A 19,075-nucleotide genomic window follows, 5' to 3' on the forward strand; every position below is an offset into this window, starting at 1 on the left:
CCTGGTCCCATCTTAGTAAGGCGAACTGGCAGCCCCACTGGAGCCTCTACCGATCCTGTCGGTGTAGGGACTGGAGCTCCTGGCGGGCGCAGTAGAGTTGCCACTTGTTGGACTAGGCATTCCTGTTGTAACTGTTGCTGGGCAGCCAGCTCTCGAAGGAGTTGCTGCTGTTGTTCCTGGTGCTGGGTCATCTGTAACTGCTGCTGGCTGGCCGGCCATCTGCTGCATCATGTGAGCCTGCTGCTGTCGCTGTTGGGCCGCCTGCTCTTGCTGGTTCTCCAGCAACCACTTTAGAAGCTTCTCTGTATCCATCTTAGATGGCGGTGGGGCTCCCACCGTCTAGATTCCTTACACTGGACATTTCAGCAGGTCCCAGGCGATGCCCACATTCTCCACCACGTGTGACAGTCCACGCTCCTGGGGTCAGGGCAGCATGGACTATCAGTCACAGTCCATAAAGCAGCCCTTCAGCGCAGGGCAGCGTGGCCTAGCAGGCAGAGTCTATAGCGCCACCCTTTGGTGCAGGGGAGCATGGCCTAGCGGCCAGAGGCTATAGCACTGGGGTGCGGCTGCCCCAGTAGGAGGGCCCGGGCCCCCCCAACTCCACCGGGCCCTGACCCAGGGCCCTAACAGTGGCGTAGCTGCTTGCCACTGACTCAGCAGGGGGGTCCTGCCGAAACACGCGGAGTTTCCCTGGGTGGAAGGTACCACTCTGACACCCTCCCTGGGTCACTTCCTACCTGAGTCTATGATGAGGTTTCCCATGAGACATCGATTCCCCTGTGCTCGGCAGGTCCAGTCGTCTCCTGGGTCTCCTCCAGTTGCTGGGGTGCAGGCAGGCCGTGGACGGCTGCGATTCCCGGCGTATTCAGAGGCTGTGGCTGGCCCTCCGCAGGAGCTTCTCTAGCAGGTCCTTCCCCTGTGGCCTCCAGCCCAGAATGAGCCAGTCTCCCTCCCTTTATACTGCTAGAGCACTTGGAGCATGCCCAGTCTTGCCAGGGAGGCGGGACTTCCGCTGTCAACACCTGGGGCTTAACCCTGTCTGGGTTAGTGCGGGGTAAGCCAACCCAGTCACAGGGATTTTGGGTAAGCATATGCATGCATTTTCCCTTACACTGTGTCAGGACTGGGATCCCCACTTTGAACTTTAGGGTACAAATGTAGGGGCCTGCGTGAAAAACTTCTAAGCTTAACTACCAGCTTAGCTCTGGTTCGGCTGCCACCATCAATGGATTCCCTCCCTGGGAAGCCTTGAAAAACCCTCACCAAATCCCTGGTGAAAACAAATCCAAAACCCCTTGGATCTTAAAACAAGGAGAAATTAACCATTCCCCTCCTTCCTCCCACCAACTCCTGGTGAATCAAGATCCAAAACCCCTTTGGATCTAAAACAAGGAAAAATCAATCAGGTTCTTAAAAAGAAGGTTTTTAATTAAAGAAAAAGGTAAAAATCATCTCTGTAAAATCAGTATGGAAATTAACCTTACAGGGTAATCAAACTTAAAGAGCTCAGAGGACTCCCCTCTAGTCTCAGGTTCAAAGTACAGCAAACAAAGATAAACACTCTAGTAAAAGGTACATTTACAAGTTGAGAAAAACAAAGGAAAGCTAACACGCCTTGCCTGGCTATTTACTTACAAGTTTGAAATAGGAGAGGCTTGTTTAGAAAGATGTGGAGAACCTGGATTGATGTCTGGTCCCTCTCATTCCCGGAGAACGAACACACTCCCAAACAAAGAACACAAACAAAAGCCTTCCCCCCCCAAGATTTGAAAGTATCTTGTCCCCTTATTGGTCCTTTAGGTCAGATGCCAGCCAGGTTACCTGAGCTTCTTAACCCTTTACAGGGAAAAGGATTTTGGAGTCTCTGGCCAGGAGGGATTTATAGTACTGTACACAGGACAGCTATTACCCTTCCCTTTATAGTTATGACACACTGTTTAAATTGAAAGATGGCATCTGGTCCATCCTTAAGGTATCATGAGGTGTCAAGGACAGCAGTACAAAAAACAGATAGAATTTGGTATCTGCAGGATTATGGGGAGAGAAGTGGGGAGGCAGCATCCAGAGCAGTTTATGTACATAGAGATGTCCCTTTTATCCTCCTGAGAGATCTTGATGAAACGTTCATGGAGATACTCTGCAATCCTTTCCTGAATGTTTCTAGGGATGGCTGCCTTATTTCTTCCTCCATGGTAAAACTGAACTGGAAAAGACAGGACTGGAACAAATTGGAGGAGAGGAGGCAGAAGGGTCAAGGATGGTTGGAACTAGCAGAAGAATCTGTGCCTACTAGAGAATTATTCCAGGCTCTGGAGAGGAGCAAACCCAAGATTCCCTGAGTCTCACCATTCCACTGTTGTCAACAAATAACTGAAACCAATAGGTATCGTTTATCTCTCATCCTGCTCTACCACTGGTCCATACAGAATATAACAATCTATGACTGCTAGCTCAAGTGGTCTATGCAGTGGATTTAAAGGTTTCTACCCTGCTGATGAACCATCAATGTCAATATGATGCCACATGATTACATTTTTTGTTTGCTTTTTAAAAGACGTAGGCAGTTGCACACAAAAAAGCTACATTAAAAGATTAAATGCCAGAATTAAAATGGCCTGTGCAACCTTAATCCAGCCTTCTTGTGCATAAGTATTATGATAGTCTTTAATTACATAACATACTATTTTTTCCATTCAGTGCAGTGGACCTACTCTGGAGATAAACCAGGGTTATGCAGTGAAGAAGACTTGTCTGTAGGATTCCTGTTTCATTTGTTGCAGAAATTGGAAGATGTGTAGTCAAGAGAAAGGAAGACTTGTGATTACAGCAATTGAATGCTGCCCTGGAGAACTGGATTCTATTCCTGCTTCTGCCACATTGTAGACAATGTTTTAAGTTGATGTAACTTACATAGCTCAAGGGGTGAGTTACATCAACTTAAGTGGTAGGGTAGACTAGCTCTAAGTCTTCACTAATGTACATATTGTACAATTACTCCTGTGGGAATTCTGCACCACTGCGCAATGCAGAATTTTGCAGAAGTTAATGTTGCGTGCACAGAATTTCCTTTCTCCCACAGAAATGGGTTGCAGTGCTTCTGGCCACCACTAGGGGCTACTGGACCCAGCAGAGCCCAGCTTGCACATAGAAGACACTGCCAGGGGAGTGGGGGGGACGGGAGGGAGCTAGAGTGTTCCCGGCAACTACAGTTCCCCACATGCCCTGAGGGAAGGAGACAGCAGGGATCCAGCGTCAGGCTTTTTCTCCCTATGGATCCCTGGTCTCTGGAGGGGAGGGGGGTAGGTGTCTAGGCTCTGGAGGGTGAGGGGGTGCAGGTGTATTGGCTGGAGGGAGAACTGCGGCTGGGCTCTGGGGGGAGGGGTTGTGGGTGACTGGCCCCCCAGCTGGCCTCCAGGGGGAAAAGAGGGCAGAGAAACAGGAACTGGGTGGTCATAGGGGTTTCTTTAACTCTTTACTCCTGGGGGAATTTTTGTGTGTCTCTGTATTTTTACAGACATACTTGCTGACAGGTATTTTGAAATAAATTACCAAAATAATTGAAACTAGTGTGATTATGTAATGTTAACTTGACAAATAACATTTGCAGAATTTTAAAATATTGTGGGCAGAAATTTTTAATTTTTTTGGCGCAGAATGCGTCCAGGAATATACAATGAAGAGATAACAGTGCTGAAGAATAAATATTTTCCAACAGCCTGAACTTTTACCTGACGTCCATTTTCCCCCTTTGCTCAGTAGGACTACTGACATATGAAAGTGTTTGCAGGATCAGGGTTTTAATCGGTAACATAATACAATTTAGCAAGACAGTTTGTGGATATAAGAGTTGGATCCATTTGGCTTATAACACATATACACAAGGGCGGCGAGTTGTATGGGCCCCATGGTGCCCGGACTCCAGCAATATTCAGGGCCCGGGGGTCCCAGCTCCACCAACGTTTGGGGCTGGGACTCTCCCCCGGCCACGCCTGTCACCCCCAAGTGCCTCCCCCGAGTGTCCCCCGGCCCCCACTTGCTGCCCCCGTGCATCTCCCCTGGGTCCCAAAGTGTCCCTGCCTCTCCCCTGCAGCTCCATGCTGACTCTGCTCTTCTGGCTCCCGGCATCAACTGCCGCCACAGGGTCCTAGTGCCCACCATCCAATAGTGGCAGGGCAGGCTGCCCTTCCGCCTCAGACCCTTCCCTTTTCCAGCAGGACCCTCCACCAGCACCCCCCTCCCCCGCCCGCAGGCACCGCTCCTGCCCCATGCTGGACAAGGGGCAGCTTCGTCCCCCACCCCTAGGGAGGCTACAGTGAGGGGCAGCAGCAGGGGAGGAGGCCACACGTGATGGCAGCCCGCACCCACCACAGGGGAGGCAAGAGGGCTTCCTGGACCTGAGAGGGGCCCTAGGAGCACATGCAGTGACAGTGGTGCGGGGTGAGTGTGCTGCCGGGGATGAGAGGGGGCCCCTCCCCCAGAGCTCACTGCTGCCAACTGGGAGAGGGCTGGGGGGAATCCTCCTCTCTGGCCCCAGCCCTGGGGCAGTCTGCCTGCACCCCAAACTCATCCCCAGCCCTGCCCCACCCCAGAGCCCTCACCCCCCGCACTCCAACCCTCTGCCCTAGCCCTGAGCCCCCTCCCACAGCCCAAATCCCTCATCCCCAACCCCACCGCACAGCCCTCACCCCTGCACCCCCTCCCATCCCCAAACTCCCTCCCAGAGCCTGCACCCCCTCACCCTTAACACACACCACCTCCTGCCCCCAAACTCCCTCTCAGGGCCTGCAGCTTCTCCCTCTGCACCCCCAAACTCCCTCCCAGAGCCTGGACCCCTCACCCCCTCCTGCACACCCACCCCCCCTGCCCCAGCCTGTCTGCACCCAGCACCCAAACTCCGTCCCAGAGCCTGCAACCCTATCCCCTTCCCGCACACACGCTCATACCCCCAAACTCCCTCCCAGAGCCTGCACCCCTCACCCCCTCTTGCCCCAGCCTAGAGCCTACACCCAAACTCTGTCCCAGAGCCTGCACCCTTATCCCCTGCTCAAGCCCAGGGCCTGCACCCCAGACCTCCTCCCCCCCCCAAACTCCCTCCCAGAGCCTTAGGCAGGTTGGGGGTGGAGTTGGGGGGGGCGGCGGGTTCTGGGCACCACCAACATTTCTATAAACCTGCCACCCCTGCATATACACCTCTACCCCGATATAACGCTGTCCTCAGGAGCCAAAACAAATCTTACTGTGTTATAGGTGAAACTGCATTATATCAAACTTGCTTTGATCTGCCGGAGTGCGCAGCCCCACCCCCCCCGAGCACTGCTTTACCGCATTATATCCGGATTCGTGTTATATCGGGGTAGAAGTGTACACTGTATTTTATGTCACATTTTGTCAGCACCTAATGCTATCTTAAGATGTTGATGTATATTTGGCTCTTTTGTGATATCATGTTTAAGAATTAAGTGTTGGGAAGGAAGTGAAAGGCAATTTACAAAGCTGTTTTACAGTTCTGAATAAGACTGTTCTTAAAAAGGGAAGATTTCCAAAGACACAGATGTCAGTTAAGAACCCAACTCCCAGTCAGTGGGACTGGAGCACCTAACCCCATTAAGTTTCTCCCCAAACAATTATGTTACCAGACATTGGGTGAACACTTAAAAAAAAAAAAAAAAAAAAGGCCGCATAGCCAACAATGCAGTTAATTTATGACACATACAAAATTTTCTCAAAATATTTTAAATCATTCTCTGAAACATTTAACAGGCTTCCCTGAACATCTTAAAATGCTATTAAGTTAACTATTTTGAGCACATGATTATCTACTCTTAACAAATACTAGTGCAGTTTGCATTTTATCACATTGAACAATAGAAAGACAATGCTCATTTAAAAAATAAAGACTAAGCTAGTTTGAAGATTCTGCTGAACACTCTAACCCCTTCATTTTATTGGTACTTGTCACTGTCGGAGACAGGATACTGAGCTAGGTGGGCCATTGGTCTGACCCAGTATGGAAGTTCTTATATTTTTATTGAAACAATTTGAGTTCACCTATGTAGGAATAAAGCAATTCATTCTGGCGCCAATAGCACAGACACTCCCTAAATTGGCATAAAAAGAACTACTGCAAAGGAATTCTATACCTTCCTCTACAAGTGCAGCAACATCTTTGTGACGCATCCAACTCTCCCAGCCAAAATTTTAGAGACCCGCACTCTGGTATCCTGTAATATGAGCACATAACTTACTGCTCTGTTCCATTTTAAAACCACACTCCAAAGAAGAAGAACAAAAAATAACTAAGGAGGCTCATCCTCTCAGGTCCCAATCTTGCAATTCAGTGCATACTGGTGGATCCCTGTTCCCCCCGGGGAGCCCCACTAAATTCCTTAAGAGCTGCCCAAGTACATCACATTGCAGGATCAAGACCTAAGGCCCCTCACTCTGCAAACACTTAGACACATGCTTAATGCACATATGAAAAGTTAAGAATATGTGTTTTCAAGATTGGGGTCTCACTTTGACATCACATAGTGCTAAGGGTGCAAGGTAAAGGAAGGACAAGGCTTACAATACATGCATCTGCTTGGTTGTAGTCTATTGTCTTTTAACAAAGAGATTTCCCAGATGATATACATCAACTAGAGAAAGTGACTAAGGCGCTGTCTGCACTACAGAGACTATAGCAGCACACCTATGGTGCTGTAACTATGGTGGCAAAACTCCATGGTATAGATACCGCCTATCATGATGGAAGGGTTTTTTCTGTCATTGTAGGAACACCCTGGCCCCGAGTGACAGGGTTAGGTCGGTATAGCTATGGCACTCAGGGATGTGGATCATGCACACCTCTGAGTGCCATAGCTACATCGACCTAAATTTTAAGTGTAGACCAGGCCTAAGACAGTAGTATCTGCCTATAACAGTAATGGGATGTTAGCGTCTAAAGTAATCAGCACATGAAAATTATCATCTGTTACTGGTAAAGCAAAATCATTCAGCAGTGTGTTAAACAGAAATGAGATGAGAGTAAAGTGTTGCTGGTCTGAAGTCCCTACTCCCACCAAAAAAACCCCAAACATCCCAGTTACTTGGGACTACACTTCTGTGTAAGGTTACAGTTGATTCAGAAGTGCACGGTCCAAAACTCCATTTTGGTAAAATTGTCTGTGATGCTGGCAGACCCAGCACCAGCTCATGCCAAGGCCCCAGGCCTAACAGAACACTGTTTAACGCATGGGTGGAAACCAGTCTGGTTTACTTGGGGGTTAGTATAATAAAAACAGATATTAGTATAATAAAAATGTGTTTAGACTTTATGAAATGCTAGTTGGCTGCATGTATTAATCCTACTTATAATATCTGTATCCATGCTATAAGGTAATACTTATGTGTGTGCACTATAACTAAATTTTTTGTTCTGAAACTCTGGAACTCAACCGGGTGGAGTGAGGAATTAAAAAATACCACTTTACTTAATACAAAATGCTGGATTCCTACAGAAGGCGTCCTCTCCTGATCCTCAGGAAGGATTACTGAGTCCAAAAGGGCCACTGTAAAACAAAGACTTTGTCAATTGCTCCACCCCTGAAGAGGTTATATGCAGAACCGCTCATCCCATCAGCTTGAACTCTATGGAAGGGGAGATTAAAATCCCTTAGCATAAAGAGACTCCAATTCCTTCTGTTATCTGGACTCTGACTGACTAAGATTCCTAAACATAAGCAAGAGATCCCCACGCTGCTTGGCATGGATCAGCCCTAACGGATACATAGAGCTGCTCATTATATAAACTTATATAACCCTTTTAAATCTAAGACTGTATTTCAATTGTGTGTGTACATTTCCTGTTTTAACCTTGTAAATAATTATCTTATTTCTTTTCTTAGTTAATAAATCTTTAGTTAATTTATTACAGGATTGGCTACAGGCACTCTTTGAGTTGAGATCTGAGTACAACTGATCTGGGGTAAGTGACCTGTCCTTTGGGACTGGAAGTAACCTGAACATTGTGATTTCTGGTGTAAAGTGACTATCTGTCACAGAGTCAAGCTTGCCTGGGTGGCAAGACAGATTAGAATGTCCAAGAGGACTGTCTGTAACTCCCTGTTAAGGCTGTATAGTGCTTGAGGTGTTTACACTTGTTACTTGGGTAGTGAAATCTAAGCAGAGAGCTCACAAACAGGTTGGGGTTTGTGCCCTGCTGCTTAAGAGTCTGCCTGGAGGTTGGTATTCTCAATTATGAGCCACTCCAGGCAGCATAACTTTATCCTCATAAAACACTTCCATCCACAGAATCAAAACAGATAATTCAGTAAACTCTGTGACTAACATATTATTAAATTACCATATAAGCACTGAATGGCAATATAATTTTTTACACTGATTTCTAGCTGTCCAGCCTTGAAAAGTTTCAGCAAGTAATCATTTTTGTAATGACATTAAAGCAAAGATGTAATCCATGTCATGGACAAATAATATATTGGGGCTGGATATTTAGTCTCTCAAGGATTTACTGAAGAAGCTGACAAGCCAAAATAGAAAAAAATTATAACTGCCAATGCTGCAACTTCCACCTGGTATCTGGAAAGATAAAAATCAAGTTATGTTCTGTCTCACATACTATCAGCAGCAAATAAATATTCTGCAGTCAGAACTGAGCTGACAGTTCTGTTCCTGATGTATGAGGCAAAAAGGAATCCAGCTGTCTTTCCACAGCTGCATTTGCTCTGCAGTTTGACAAATGGAATTATTCCTGTTAAGTACATGGCTCAGACACATACAAGAAATAAGATGCCATTTTTCTATGGACACTTCTATGTTAATACTTTTACTGTGATTCTCAAGTACATAAAAAAGTGAAAAGTGGCAGTAAAGTATCAAACAGAAGACAGAAGAAGAGTACAGTATAGGCTGCCTTAAATCAGATTATTAATGGACCCTGCTGACTGCAACCATGTGTTACACTAACTGGGTTGCGGGAGCTTGAATATTCTTATTTCCACTCTTTTACATAGAATGGGTAAACAGTCCTTCCTTTCTAGTCATATTATGTTATATAAATTAACTCTAGTCAGAATTGACTTTAAAAAAGTCTGCACAGGAAAAGACAGTACATAGTCAAGTTACATTAGCCAAGAAAATTAGCACCTTTCTGTCTACAATATTTCAGCAGACAGACTTCCATATTCTTATTCCATTAACATTATTGTTGATAGATATGGAAGAGACTGGAAAAAACCCACTAATGTGACTACAGTAAATAAGTCTACATTCCCATGAGCTTTTAAAATCAATATAACTTTGCCCTTACTGAAGAGTCCAGGCTTTAGAACAGCATGACTCTTACTTAGAGAGACAGCGTGTCCGTATGTGTGTGTGTACACTATTACTTTCTAACTGAGGAAATAAACAGAAATTTGGGAAGCATGTATGGCAAATCACTTTATCTAGCTGAAGCCTATCCAAGCCTTTTCTAGCTTCTTCCAAGCTGTTGCATCACACTAAATGCCATGTCTATATCAGAAGATAAGAGATGCTCTAAAGCCCATTGCTAAATGCCAACAAAACTTGCAAGACATTTTTTTTTAAAGCTTCAGGGATGGACACCTCACTTCTGAGTCACCTAATCTTTCTGCAGTGGTTCATTAATGGCCATTTCAAAATACGTAATCTAATCACAAGCAGTAAATAATTTAAGAGCAAGTCCACAATGACGAAGCTCCAAAGGTAAAGTGCTGCTGTCACCTTTGTGCAAGGAAAGTAGTACACTGCATGCTTAAGTTTAGTACATTGCACTGTATACCCCCATAACCCAACCAAAATAAGAGCCCTGAAAATCTGCGGGTATCCGCGGACCATGTTCGCGGTTCGCTGATCGGATGCGGATACACATTTTCTATCCGCGCCGGACTCTAGTAATCATCAAGGACATTCAATAAAGGGCTCAACTGCTTGCTCTTACGTGTTTCTAAGTTCAGAAGCTTGCTAGAAACCAACAGAAAGCGACTATGAGATGGATGTAATTGTTACCTTCTTTGCAAATGTATGTACCATGGTAACTACACTAGAGATAAAGCAGCAGAGTGACAACTCATAAGTGATGTACTTACAGCGCGGGCTGGTGGGTGAAGGGGGTTATAAGCTTTTAATTCTGAGCAGAGGATACTGCTTTTATCGCAAGGCTACAGAGGCAGAGGGCTGCAAGTCCGCTGGGCCGGCATTTGGAGGCAGAAGGGCTGCACAGCGGCGGGTTTGCAAGGCGCTCCGGAGGAAGGCGGCTGCACGGGTCTCTGTGGCGGGGATGGGCTTTCATGGTGACAGGGGAGGTCTACATGCACCGCTCGCCTGACTGGTGCCAGGGGACGGGGCGCGCAGGGGGCCAGGCACCTACCGGGAGGACTCCCCGCTGAAGCTGCCGCCGTCCAGCAGCCGCACCTTGCAGAAGAGGATGCCGTTGACGAAGGGCACGGACGAGAGCTCGTCCAGCTCCAGCTCCACGCGGAACTTGAACTTCTTCTTCTTCATCATCATCATGAAGGCCATGGGCGGGGGCCGGGGAGCCTCCGGCCGGGCCCTCAACGCCTCGCCCCGGCCGGCCGCCGCCCGCCTGCGGCGCTCATGGCTGCTGGGACGGGCACGCCCGCCCCCTGCCCACGGTGCTGCTCACCCGGCTCCCAACGGCGCCTCCTACTGCCGCCCGCCCGAGCCACTTACATGGCAGCCGCCGCCGCCTCCCTTTCAAACCAACCCGCCTCCGCTGTCCGAGGGGAGGGGGCAGCGACGCGCTGAGCCCCAGCCAGGGCTGCAAAGCCCTACCCTGCAGCCGAGCCGCTAGCCGCGCGGCCGCCGTGCGACTCTCGCCCGGCGGGCGGGCGCCCCCAGCGGCCCCGGCCCGCCGCGCACCCTGCTGAGAGGAGGAGGAAGAAATAGGGCGGGAGGGCGCCTCAACGCACTAAGCACACGGCGGGGTGTTGGGGGGAGGGAGGTGCTGGAGGCGGCGGCTGAACCGCTCTGGGGCCGGCGGCGGGGCTCCCCCGACTGGGCCCAGCGGCATGCTCTCCTGCGTCCTTAGCCCGGTGCAACGCAGTGCTCCGTCGCCGGGCTGCTGCGCGGGGGCTCTGCACGTGAAACCCTGTCCGGTCGGCACCTGCCCTGGGGGTGTGCGATCAGAGAAATCTTCAATCCACGGAAAACCTTCCCCGCACCTGCAAAGCCTCCATGACCGCTTCATGTGTCCAATGGAAAGCATAGATTAGGGGGCGGGGGTGATTACAGCTTAAAATGCTGGCAGGTGCTTGACTGAGCACGTCCAACATTATGAGTACCACTGGGGATCGCAGTAGTAGAAAACAATTTAGGATGATCACACATACCAATGGACACTTGTTGTCTGTTTCCAAATGTAGGCCACCATCCTACAAAGACTATGCTTGCACTTTATGCCTGCGAGTAGACCCACTGAAGTCTTATTTAACAAGGTCCCACCACTCAGCAGAGTTGACCAGCTGCAGAGGAAGCAGCAGGTTGTATCCCTTTCAGCAGCATAAAGTACTTGCTATGTGCTGGTGATCTTTCAGTGTTTCCCTGTGCATTTTGTTGGGGGTGGTGCATAGGGTTACCATATGTCTGGATTTCCCTGGACATGTCCGGCTTTTTGGTTGTTAAATGGCCGTCCAGGAGGAATTTTTAAATATCAAAAAACCCAGACTTTTTTAGATATTTAAAAATCCCTCCCGGCGGGCCGGCATATGGACGTATGGTAACCCTGCCGGAGCAAGCCTCTGAGCGCCTGTCCCAGGGACTGCAGGGCTCGGAGAGGTTCTTCGCCGAGGAGCCACTAGGGCTTCTGTTGAGCTCGGCGCCACGTTCACAGCTGGGCGCTCCTTGAACCCGGACCCATCCAGGGACCCCCGGTCCCAGCCCCAGGTGGCGAGTGCCAAGGCCCTGATCAGGGCCGGCTTTAGGCCAATTCCACCAATTTCCCCGAATTGGGCCCCGCGCCTAAGAGGGCCCCACACCCAGTGGCAGGGCTGCTGGGGTGGGGGCAAGTGGCCGAGAATCCCTTCCCTGGCTAGAGGCTCCTTTTTAATTTTTACTCACCCAGCAGCGCTCCGGGTCTTCGGCGACACTTCGGCAGCTGGTCCTTCAGTGCCACCAAAGACCCGAAGCAAGTGAAGGACAAACCGCCAAAGACTACGAGTGCCGCCCGGTGAGTACAAGCCCCAGATGTTTTTTTACATGTTTTTTCTTTTTTCAGTCATCCTTGCCGGGGCCCCGTCAAAACTGTTCGAATTGGGCCCCGCACTTCCTAAAGCCGGCTCTGGCCCTGATGTGCTGCCCTGCCCGAGCTGCATCCGCGCCGGGGAGCATCCGAGGGCTGCAGACAGCGCTGGAGCCAACGGGGCTGCCCGAGGATGAGTCAGAGCTGGCCCTGCACCAGTGAGTTGTCCCGGGAGAAGTTTCCCTGGGCATTCAAGTCCATAACCTCCCTCCGTGCGGCGCCCAAGCCCATAACCTCCCTCCCTGCGGCGCCGCCAGCATGGGCGCCCTCGGGCTCCCGGCTTTCCGCCAGCTCGAGCGGAGCCTGCAGGGAAACTTCTCCCGCGACAACTCCCTGCTCAGCCTGTTGGTGCGGGGCCAGCTCCGACTCATCCTCCAGCAGCTTCAGCGCTGCCTGCAGCCCTCAGACGCTCTCCGGCGCGGCTGCAGCTCGGGCAGGGCAGCGCGTCAGGGCCGAGCTCTCACAAAGGAGGCTGCCTGGCGAGGGGGGAGAACGGGGGGTTTCCTCCCCTCCCTTCCAGCTGCTGCATCGCACCCGCCAAGGCAGTGAGTGGGACAAGGGAGCCTCCCGCAGCCACGGCAGGAGGGAGGGAGATTCCGGGAGTGGCAGCCCCTGCAGCTCCTAGGGCCAGGTGCAGCTCCCCAGCTGGAGCAGGAGGGGTTGCACCAGTGACTTCAGGCGGGGTCGGAGCTTCCACTCCCAGGTACCCCACAGAAGTCAAGAGCAACTCTCCCCTCCCCCTTTCAGTGAAGCAAGGGCAGGGGGTAAATTTAAAACTGGATCCTGCCACATCTTATGTGGTGTGGGCCCAACCCTCTGCCCCTCCACTCTCTGGACAGAGAACATGGTGGGGCAGTTAGGGTGGGGGGTCCCAGGAGGGGGCAGTCAGGGGACAAGGAGCGGGGGGGGGTTGGGAGTTCTGAGGGGGGCAATCAGGGGGCGGGAAGAGGGAGGGAGTGGATGGGGGTGGGGCTGGGCTCCCCCGTCCTCTTTTTTGATTGTAGAAATATGGTAACCCTAGTGGTGCAGCTCACTGTCCCCACCAGAGAAACAAAGCCCATTATTTTCATAATGGTGACAATTTTAAAATGTATTATTCTGTAGAAGTTAAGAAAAATAAAACAGATCTGAGTTCAGTTAGAGGGTAACATTCACAATTTTACTTTATTCTTGTGAGCAGATTAGCAGTTGAAACTTCAACTCTGAAACATCTAGACTCCTTGGAGCTCTAGGTTCAAATCTTGGCAGAGTCCAGTTCTTTATCTTTCTATAGCAGCTTACTCTGTGTAAGGCTGGCACTTTAAAAATACATATATTTTTGCTCCAATTTCTGACCCCTATGTCCCATTCTGACACTGTCACCTATCTGCCAGCAGTAAGTTACCAGTAACAGCTATCCAGGGCCTTGCAGGTTGGCTTCCCAGTGGAGGGGAAATCAGTGACACAGAGTTACGTATAAGCCACGTAACTTGTTTTATTCACACATATACATCAGAGTGTATGTGTGTTTTTCCTCTGAAACCTACATTTTATGTCAAACTTCAAAACAAACAGACAAAAATAAATAAAAAATAACCAAACAAAAACACTGAATATCCTATTTCAAAAATTAAGAATTGCAAAGTTCCATTTTAATAGGGTGGAAGCTGATGTCTTAATTATCCTCAGATCAGGTGCACATGGGCATTTTCCTGCCAATGTGACTCAGCATAGAGGTGGAGAGCCCAATCCTCAGATTAGAGCAGGGGTAGGCAACCTGCGGCACGTGAGCTGATTTTCAGTGGCACTCACACTGCCCAGATCCTGGCCACTGGTCTGGGGGGCTCTGCATTTTAATTTAATTTAATTTTAAATGAAACTTCTTAAGCATTTTTAAAACCTTATTTACTTTACATACAACAATAGTTTAGTTATATATTATAGACAAAGACCTTCTAAATACGTTAAAATGTATTACTGGCACACGAAACCTTAAATTAGAGTGAATAAATGAAGACTCAACACACCACTTCTGAAAGGTTGCCTACCCCTGGATTAGACGGTAGTTCAGTATAAAGCCTTCTCACTGCAGTCATTCTACTGAGCCAGCCACCAAAGGAACTAAGTGTGCTCCTTACGGGCACCTGAGTCCCATCAATAGCATCAGCACAGTTAGGAAACAGGATGGGCAGTAAAGTTTCCCCACAGCGTACCATGTTCCTAGGGCTAGAGTATGATGGGGGGCCTTAGGCACTTAGGGATATGTTTACTTTGGCTCAGGTCTCTGCACTGCAATGCATACACCAGAGCCTTAGGTTTGAGCACGGGTCTGAAATTTCTTAACCTAGGGTTAAAATGCAGTGTAGATACTCAAGTCCAGGGTTCCCTGACATTGGTCAGCTGACTCAAGTTCCACATTGCAGTGTAGGATGATTTGTGGAACTCCTTTGGCTTAATTTAATCAAAAGCTGTCCTTTGTGCCATAGTGTCTTTGAACTCATATGTTCCTGGGACTTTAAATAAATTATAGCAAGGTGCTGTTACTACACAAACCTGTATGTATTTTCATTAACTACAGTATTATTTGATTGACTTAATATACATAAGGAGAAAACATTTCATGTATAAACATCAGTGTCTAAGGCCTGGTCTACACTACAGAGTTAGATCTAACTATGTAAGTATCTACACTAAAATTTCACGCCTGTCAATGTCACTGCCCAGCTACGCCGACTTAATAACTTCACCTCCTCAAGAGGCATAGAGTCATTGTTGATAGATCGATACAGTGTCAGTGTAGACACTTCATTGCTTATGACTGTTACTGTCTTTCAGAAACCATGCCACAATGCCCTATGCTGACAGTACAATCAGTGCAAGGACTCCTGGTGAGGATACGCACTGCTAATACAAGGAGCGTAGTATGGACACGGAAAAGTGAATTACTGTGGTAGCTGTATGCCAACATAACATAGGTTGACATAATTTTGTAGTGTAGATATGTCCTAAGTGTAGTAATTTAATAAAATGTAGTGTCTACTTTTGTACAGTTAGGAAAATGTCAATGCCAACAGATTCCTGTGAGTATTTACATGCAATTTTATTAATCATGTGGAAATGATTAGGTGATGTTGAACATAGAAATGACTTATTGGCTCAGTATGTAAGTTAAAGTTGCCTGAGGTCAACTTTAATTTATGCTCCAGATGTTTCTGTGTTCACTTTGGGGCAACTCTAAATCATACACTAGATAGCACAGTACTTGTTATATTATCTTACACAGTACACCAGAAGAAATAACTAACAATGACCTTGCTTCAAAACACTTTATAACTTTACAACATTTTCTGTTGCTGCAGTGAAAACATAGAGGGATTGAATCTGGTCTCACCTTTATTGGCATAAATCAATAGGTGTAGGTCCATGAAAGTTAATGGTATTACACTGGTGAGAGGTCAGATTCAAGCCTGTCGTATTAGAAAAATTGTTTAGTAGCGCTGATCAAAAAAAAAAAAAAAAAAAGTTCTCCACACCTAATGTAGAGCATTCTGTGATCATGCAAAAAATAATTAGCCATTGCATAACTGATACATAATATGGAATAACATACAACATGTATTTAAAGATTAATGGATGTTGTGGCTGTCGTATTATGTAAGCTTTGGAGACAATAGATTTTCTGTGGTAACGCGCTCCAAGATGTTGCAAGTGTTATTCTTATAAGAAGCACACAGGATCTTTTTCAGGGGAAAAGGCAACACAGCGCGTTTATTGAAGATACAACAATTAGCATATGCATTCAATCACACACACACACACACTCTCTCTCTCTCTCTCTCTCTCTCTCCTGCCAGTTGATATTATAGTTACCAGTCTAGAGTCCAGCTCAATCTAGTGGCCAACTAGGTTGATCCTGGGTAGGGAGGAGCCGGGTTCCGTCAGTCGCAACACAATGCTCTGGGGAAGTCTTGGCAGGACAAACCCAAAGTGTCATGGCACCCTGTTTATATAGTGATTTTCCTTCATTGGGATCAATGAGTTTTGCATCATGATGCTGTAATCAATTGTTGTTTGACGAGTGCTTGTTTTCTTAAATTGTCCTTCTCATCCTTTATCTTGTTCTTTCATCAAGTTCCTCAGGGAGTTATCCCATGGTGGTTTTGATCACAGCTATCTTGTCCCCATTGATAGGTGCCGGTCTCATTTTTAGAGTCGTCAATCTGCCCTCCCCTGACATTTCAAAAGGGGCTTGTTGCAGCCCCCGGCGCCCTTGCATCTCTCTCCAGTTCCTCCCTTGTACATCTGGTTCAGCGATGGCCTTCACACTTATCTCTTAACACATACATTCCTCATTCACACACAAAACAGAATTAATTTACACAGAACATTTTGAACAGGAGCATCAGATTGCAATGCAAAAGAAAACAATCATGGCATTCTTTTACTTATTTTAAAATGCTAAACCTACAACAAATTGGTGACCCTCAAAGGTTCTGTTACTGCCTCAAAATCAGTCCAGACACAAATTCTGGCTGATGTATCTCTACCCATTGGCCCATTAGGCCATTCCTTTCTGTTATTCAAAAATAGTGGCTGGCAGGATATGATCAAATCATCCACCAGTACCAGGACCGGCTCCAGGCACCAGCTGACCAAGCAGGTGCTTGGGGTGGCCAAGTGGAAGGAGCGGCACGTCGGGCTCTTTGGCGGCAAGTCCCTTGGTCTCTCTCGGAGGGAAGGACCTGCCCCCGAATTGCCACTGAAGAAGAAAACGACGCAGTGGAGCTGCTGATGATCACGATCGCGGCTGCAGCTTTTTTTTTTTTCCCTGCCGCTTGGAGCGGCAAAAACCCTGGAGCAGGCATAAACATAAAATCCTACTACTACACAAGAAATAAAGTCATATCTTGCTAAAGCAGCATGGTGTTAGCCTTACACCTGGGGATATTAACAATGATCAAAGGAAGGACTAATTTAATTGTGTTCCTTAATGAATAGCAATAGAAACCCAGTCCTTGTTTTGGCCTTTATGATACAATAAAGGTAACAAATAAAAAGAATAAATTAATGATGATGGCAAAACCATAAGTGTTACCATTCCTAAATTCTGAAATGCAACCTAAAATGGTTGTGGCAGGGTACAGAGGCCCTCTAGGACATGGGTAACAGGCAGGGAGCTGACTCATTGTGCACATCCTCCTTCACCCTCTCTCTGATTGTGGTTTTGATTTGTTAAAGCTGATTAATTTTCCTCACTGGACAATAGAAACTTTGGAGGGAAAAACTTGATTGATTACATTTTGTTTTTCCATTGGCCCATGTGAATTGCCTTTGAGAGCTTACAATGGTCTAATGTGTCTTAGATTTCCAAAAGGCAGATGCATGGTTCATGCTGTTCAGTCAGATACACAACTAAGTTAGAACACACACACATAGGTTAGAAAATCAGTAAGTGACCTTAAAATGCAAGTCAACCTGGATAAGCATGTCAGGGCAGACTGCAGTAGATTAAGCCTCTATTTTAAAGCTAGTTTATAATCTTAAACACATTTTTCGGATTCTGTTTATAAATAAGCTAAACAAATATAGTCCCTGGGCCAACTCTTGCACTTCCTTGCGTAGGTGTACTTGGGAGCAGGGTGGATAAGAGTACAGGAATCCCCTTCCCTACTCAAGACATGTATGCAGCAGCTAGACAGAATGTCCACAGTGTTTCCTTCAGTGCAAGGTGAGTAACCTGGCTAATAGACTCAATAATGATCCATGTGGGGTATGGTCTGCTATTTTGGTGGCCTGGCCAGATCCCTGGCCATTCTGTATATATACTGCTGTTGGCAGCAGGTTCTGGGGATATATGTGTACACGTTATTCCCTTTTGGAATAACAATAAGGAGTGTGGCTGAGCCTATTGCTGCAGAATAAGAAAGCAGGATGGCTCGTGGATCCTCTGCTTGACTACTTCTACTCCATTCTTTCTCCAATGTAGTAAAGAATGTTAAAGGCAGGGTTTTCTCCTGTCACAAAATAGAACCACATTATGTGTAAGAAAATTATCATTAGTGACTTTTGAATATAATAGAGGTATGAAATAATTAGGAAGAAAACACTACTTCCTCAACTACACATTTCAGTATACTTAGTTGATGCAGCATTGCAATCACATTTACCCAAAGTCCAATCCTGCAACCACTTATGCCTTTGTTTGACTTTAATCACACGAGCAGCTGTGTTTAAAGTTAAGCGCATATTTACAGGATTGGGGCCTCAATGACTATAAGAAAGACCTTTTGATGCGTGCTCCATGTAATAAGACATAGCCCTGGTCTACACTACGAGTTTAGGTCAAATTTATCAGCGTTAGATCGATTTAACCCTGCAACCATCCACACGACAAAGCCATTTTTGTCGACTTAAAGGGCTCTTAAAATCAATTTCTGTACTCCTTCCTGACGAGGGGATTAGCGCTGAAATTGACCCTGCTGGGTCGAGTTTGTGGTAGTGTGGACGCAATTCGACGGTATTGGCCTTTGGAGCACTCTGGGATAGCTCCCATTGTGACCTCTCTGGATAGCACTCTCAACTCAGATGCACTGGCCAGGTAGACAGGAAAAGCCCCGCGAACTTTTGAATTTCATTTCCTGTTTGGCCAGCGTAGCGAGCTGATCAGCACAGGTGACCATGCAGAGCTCATCAGCACAGGTGACCATGGAGTCCCAGAATTGCAAAAGATCTCCAGCATGGACTGAACGGGAGGTACTGCATCTAATCGCTGTATGGGGAGATGAATCCGTGCTATTGGAACTCCGTTCCAAA

General features: G+C 47.4%; 1 protein-coding gene across 3 annotated transcripts in view; it reads right to left on the bottom strand.

The window, feature by feature from the left end:
* FAM102B (family with sequence similarity 102 member B) overlaps nucleotides 1-10,780 on the bottom strand; it is a 51,167-nt gene extending 40,387 nt beyond the window's left edge. Inside the window, exon 1 of one of the 3 annotated variants that reach the window (XM_034779527.1) lies at nucleotides 10,394-10,780. In XM_034779527.1, coding sequence (XP_034635418.1) covers nucleotides 10,394-10,545 — 152 coding nt within the window. In that variant the 5' untranslated portion in view covers nucleotides 10,546-10,780. Of the gene's footprint in view, nucleotides 1-10,112; nucleotides 10,355-10,393 lie in introns of those variants that run through there. The other 2 variants (XM_034779528.1, XM_034779529.1) reach the window with 2 other exon arrangements.
* Between the last annotated feature and the right edge of the window lie 8,295 nt (nucleotides 10,781-19,075).

Source organism: Trachemys scripta, chromosome 8 (genome assembly GCF_013100865.1).
Source record: "Trachemys scripta elegans isolate TJP31775 chromosome 8, CAS_Tse_1.0, whole genome shotgun sequence".
In the NCBI taxonomy this organism is placed as follows: domain Eukaryota; kingdom Metazoa; phylum Chordata; order Testudines; family Emydidae; genus Trachemys; species Trachemys scripta.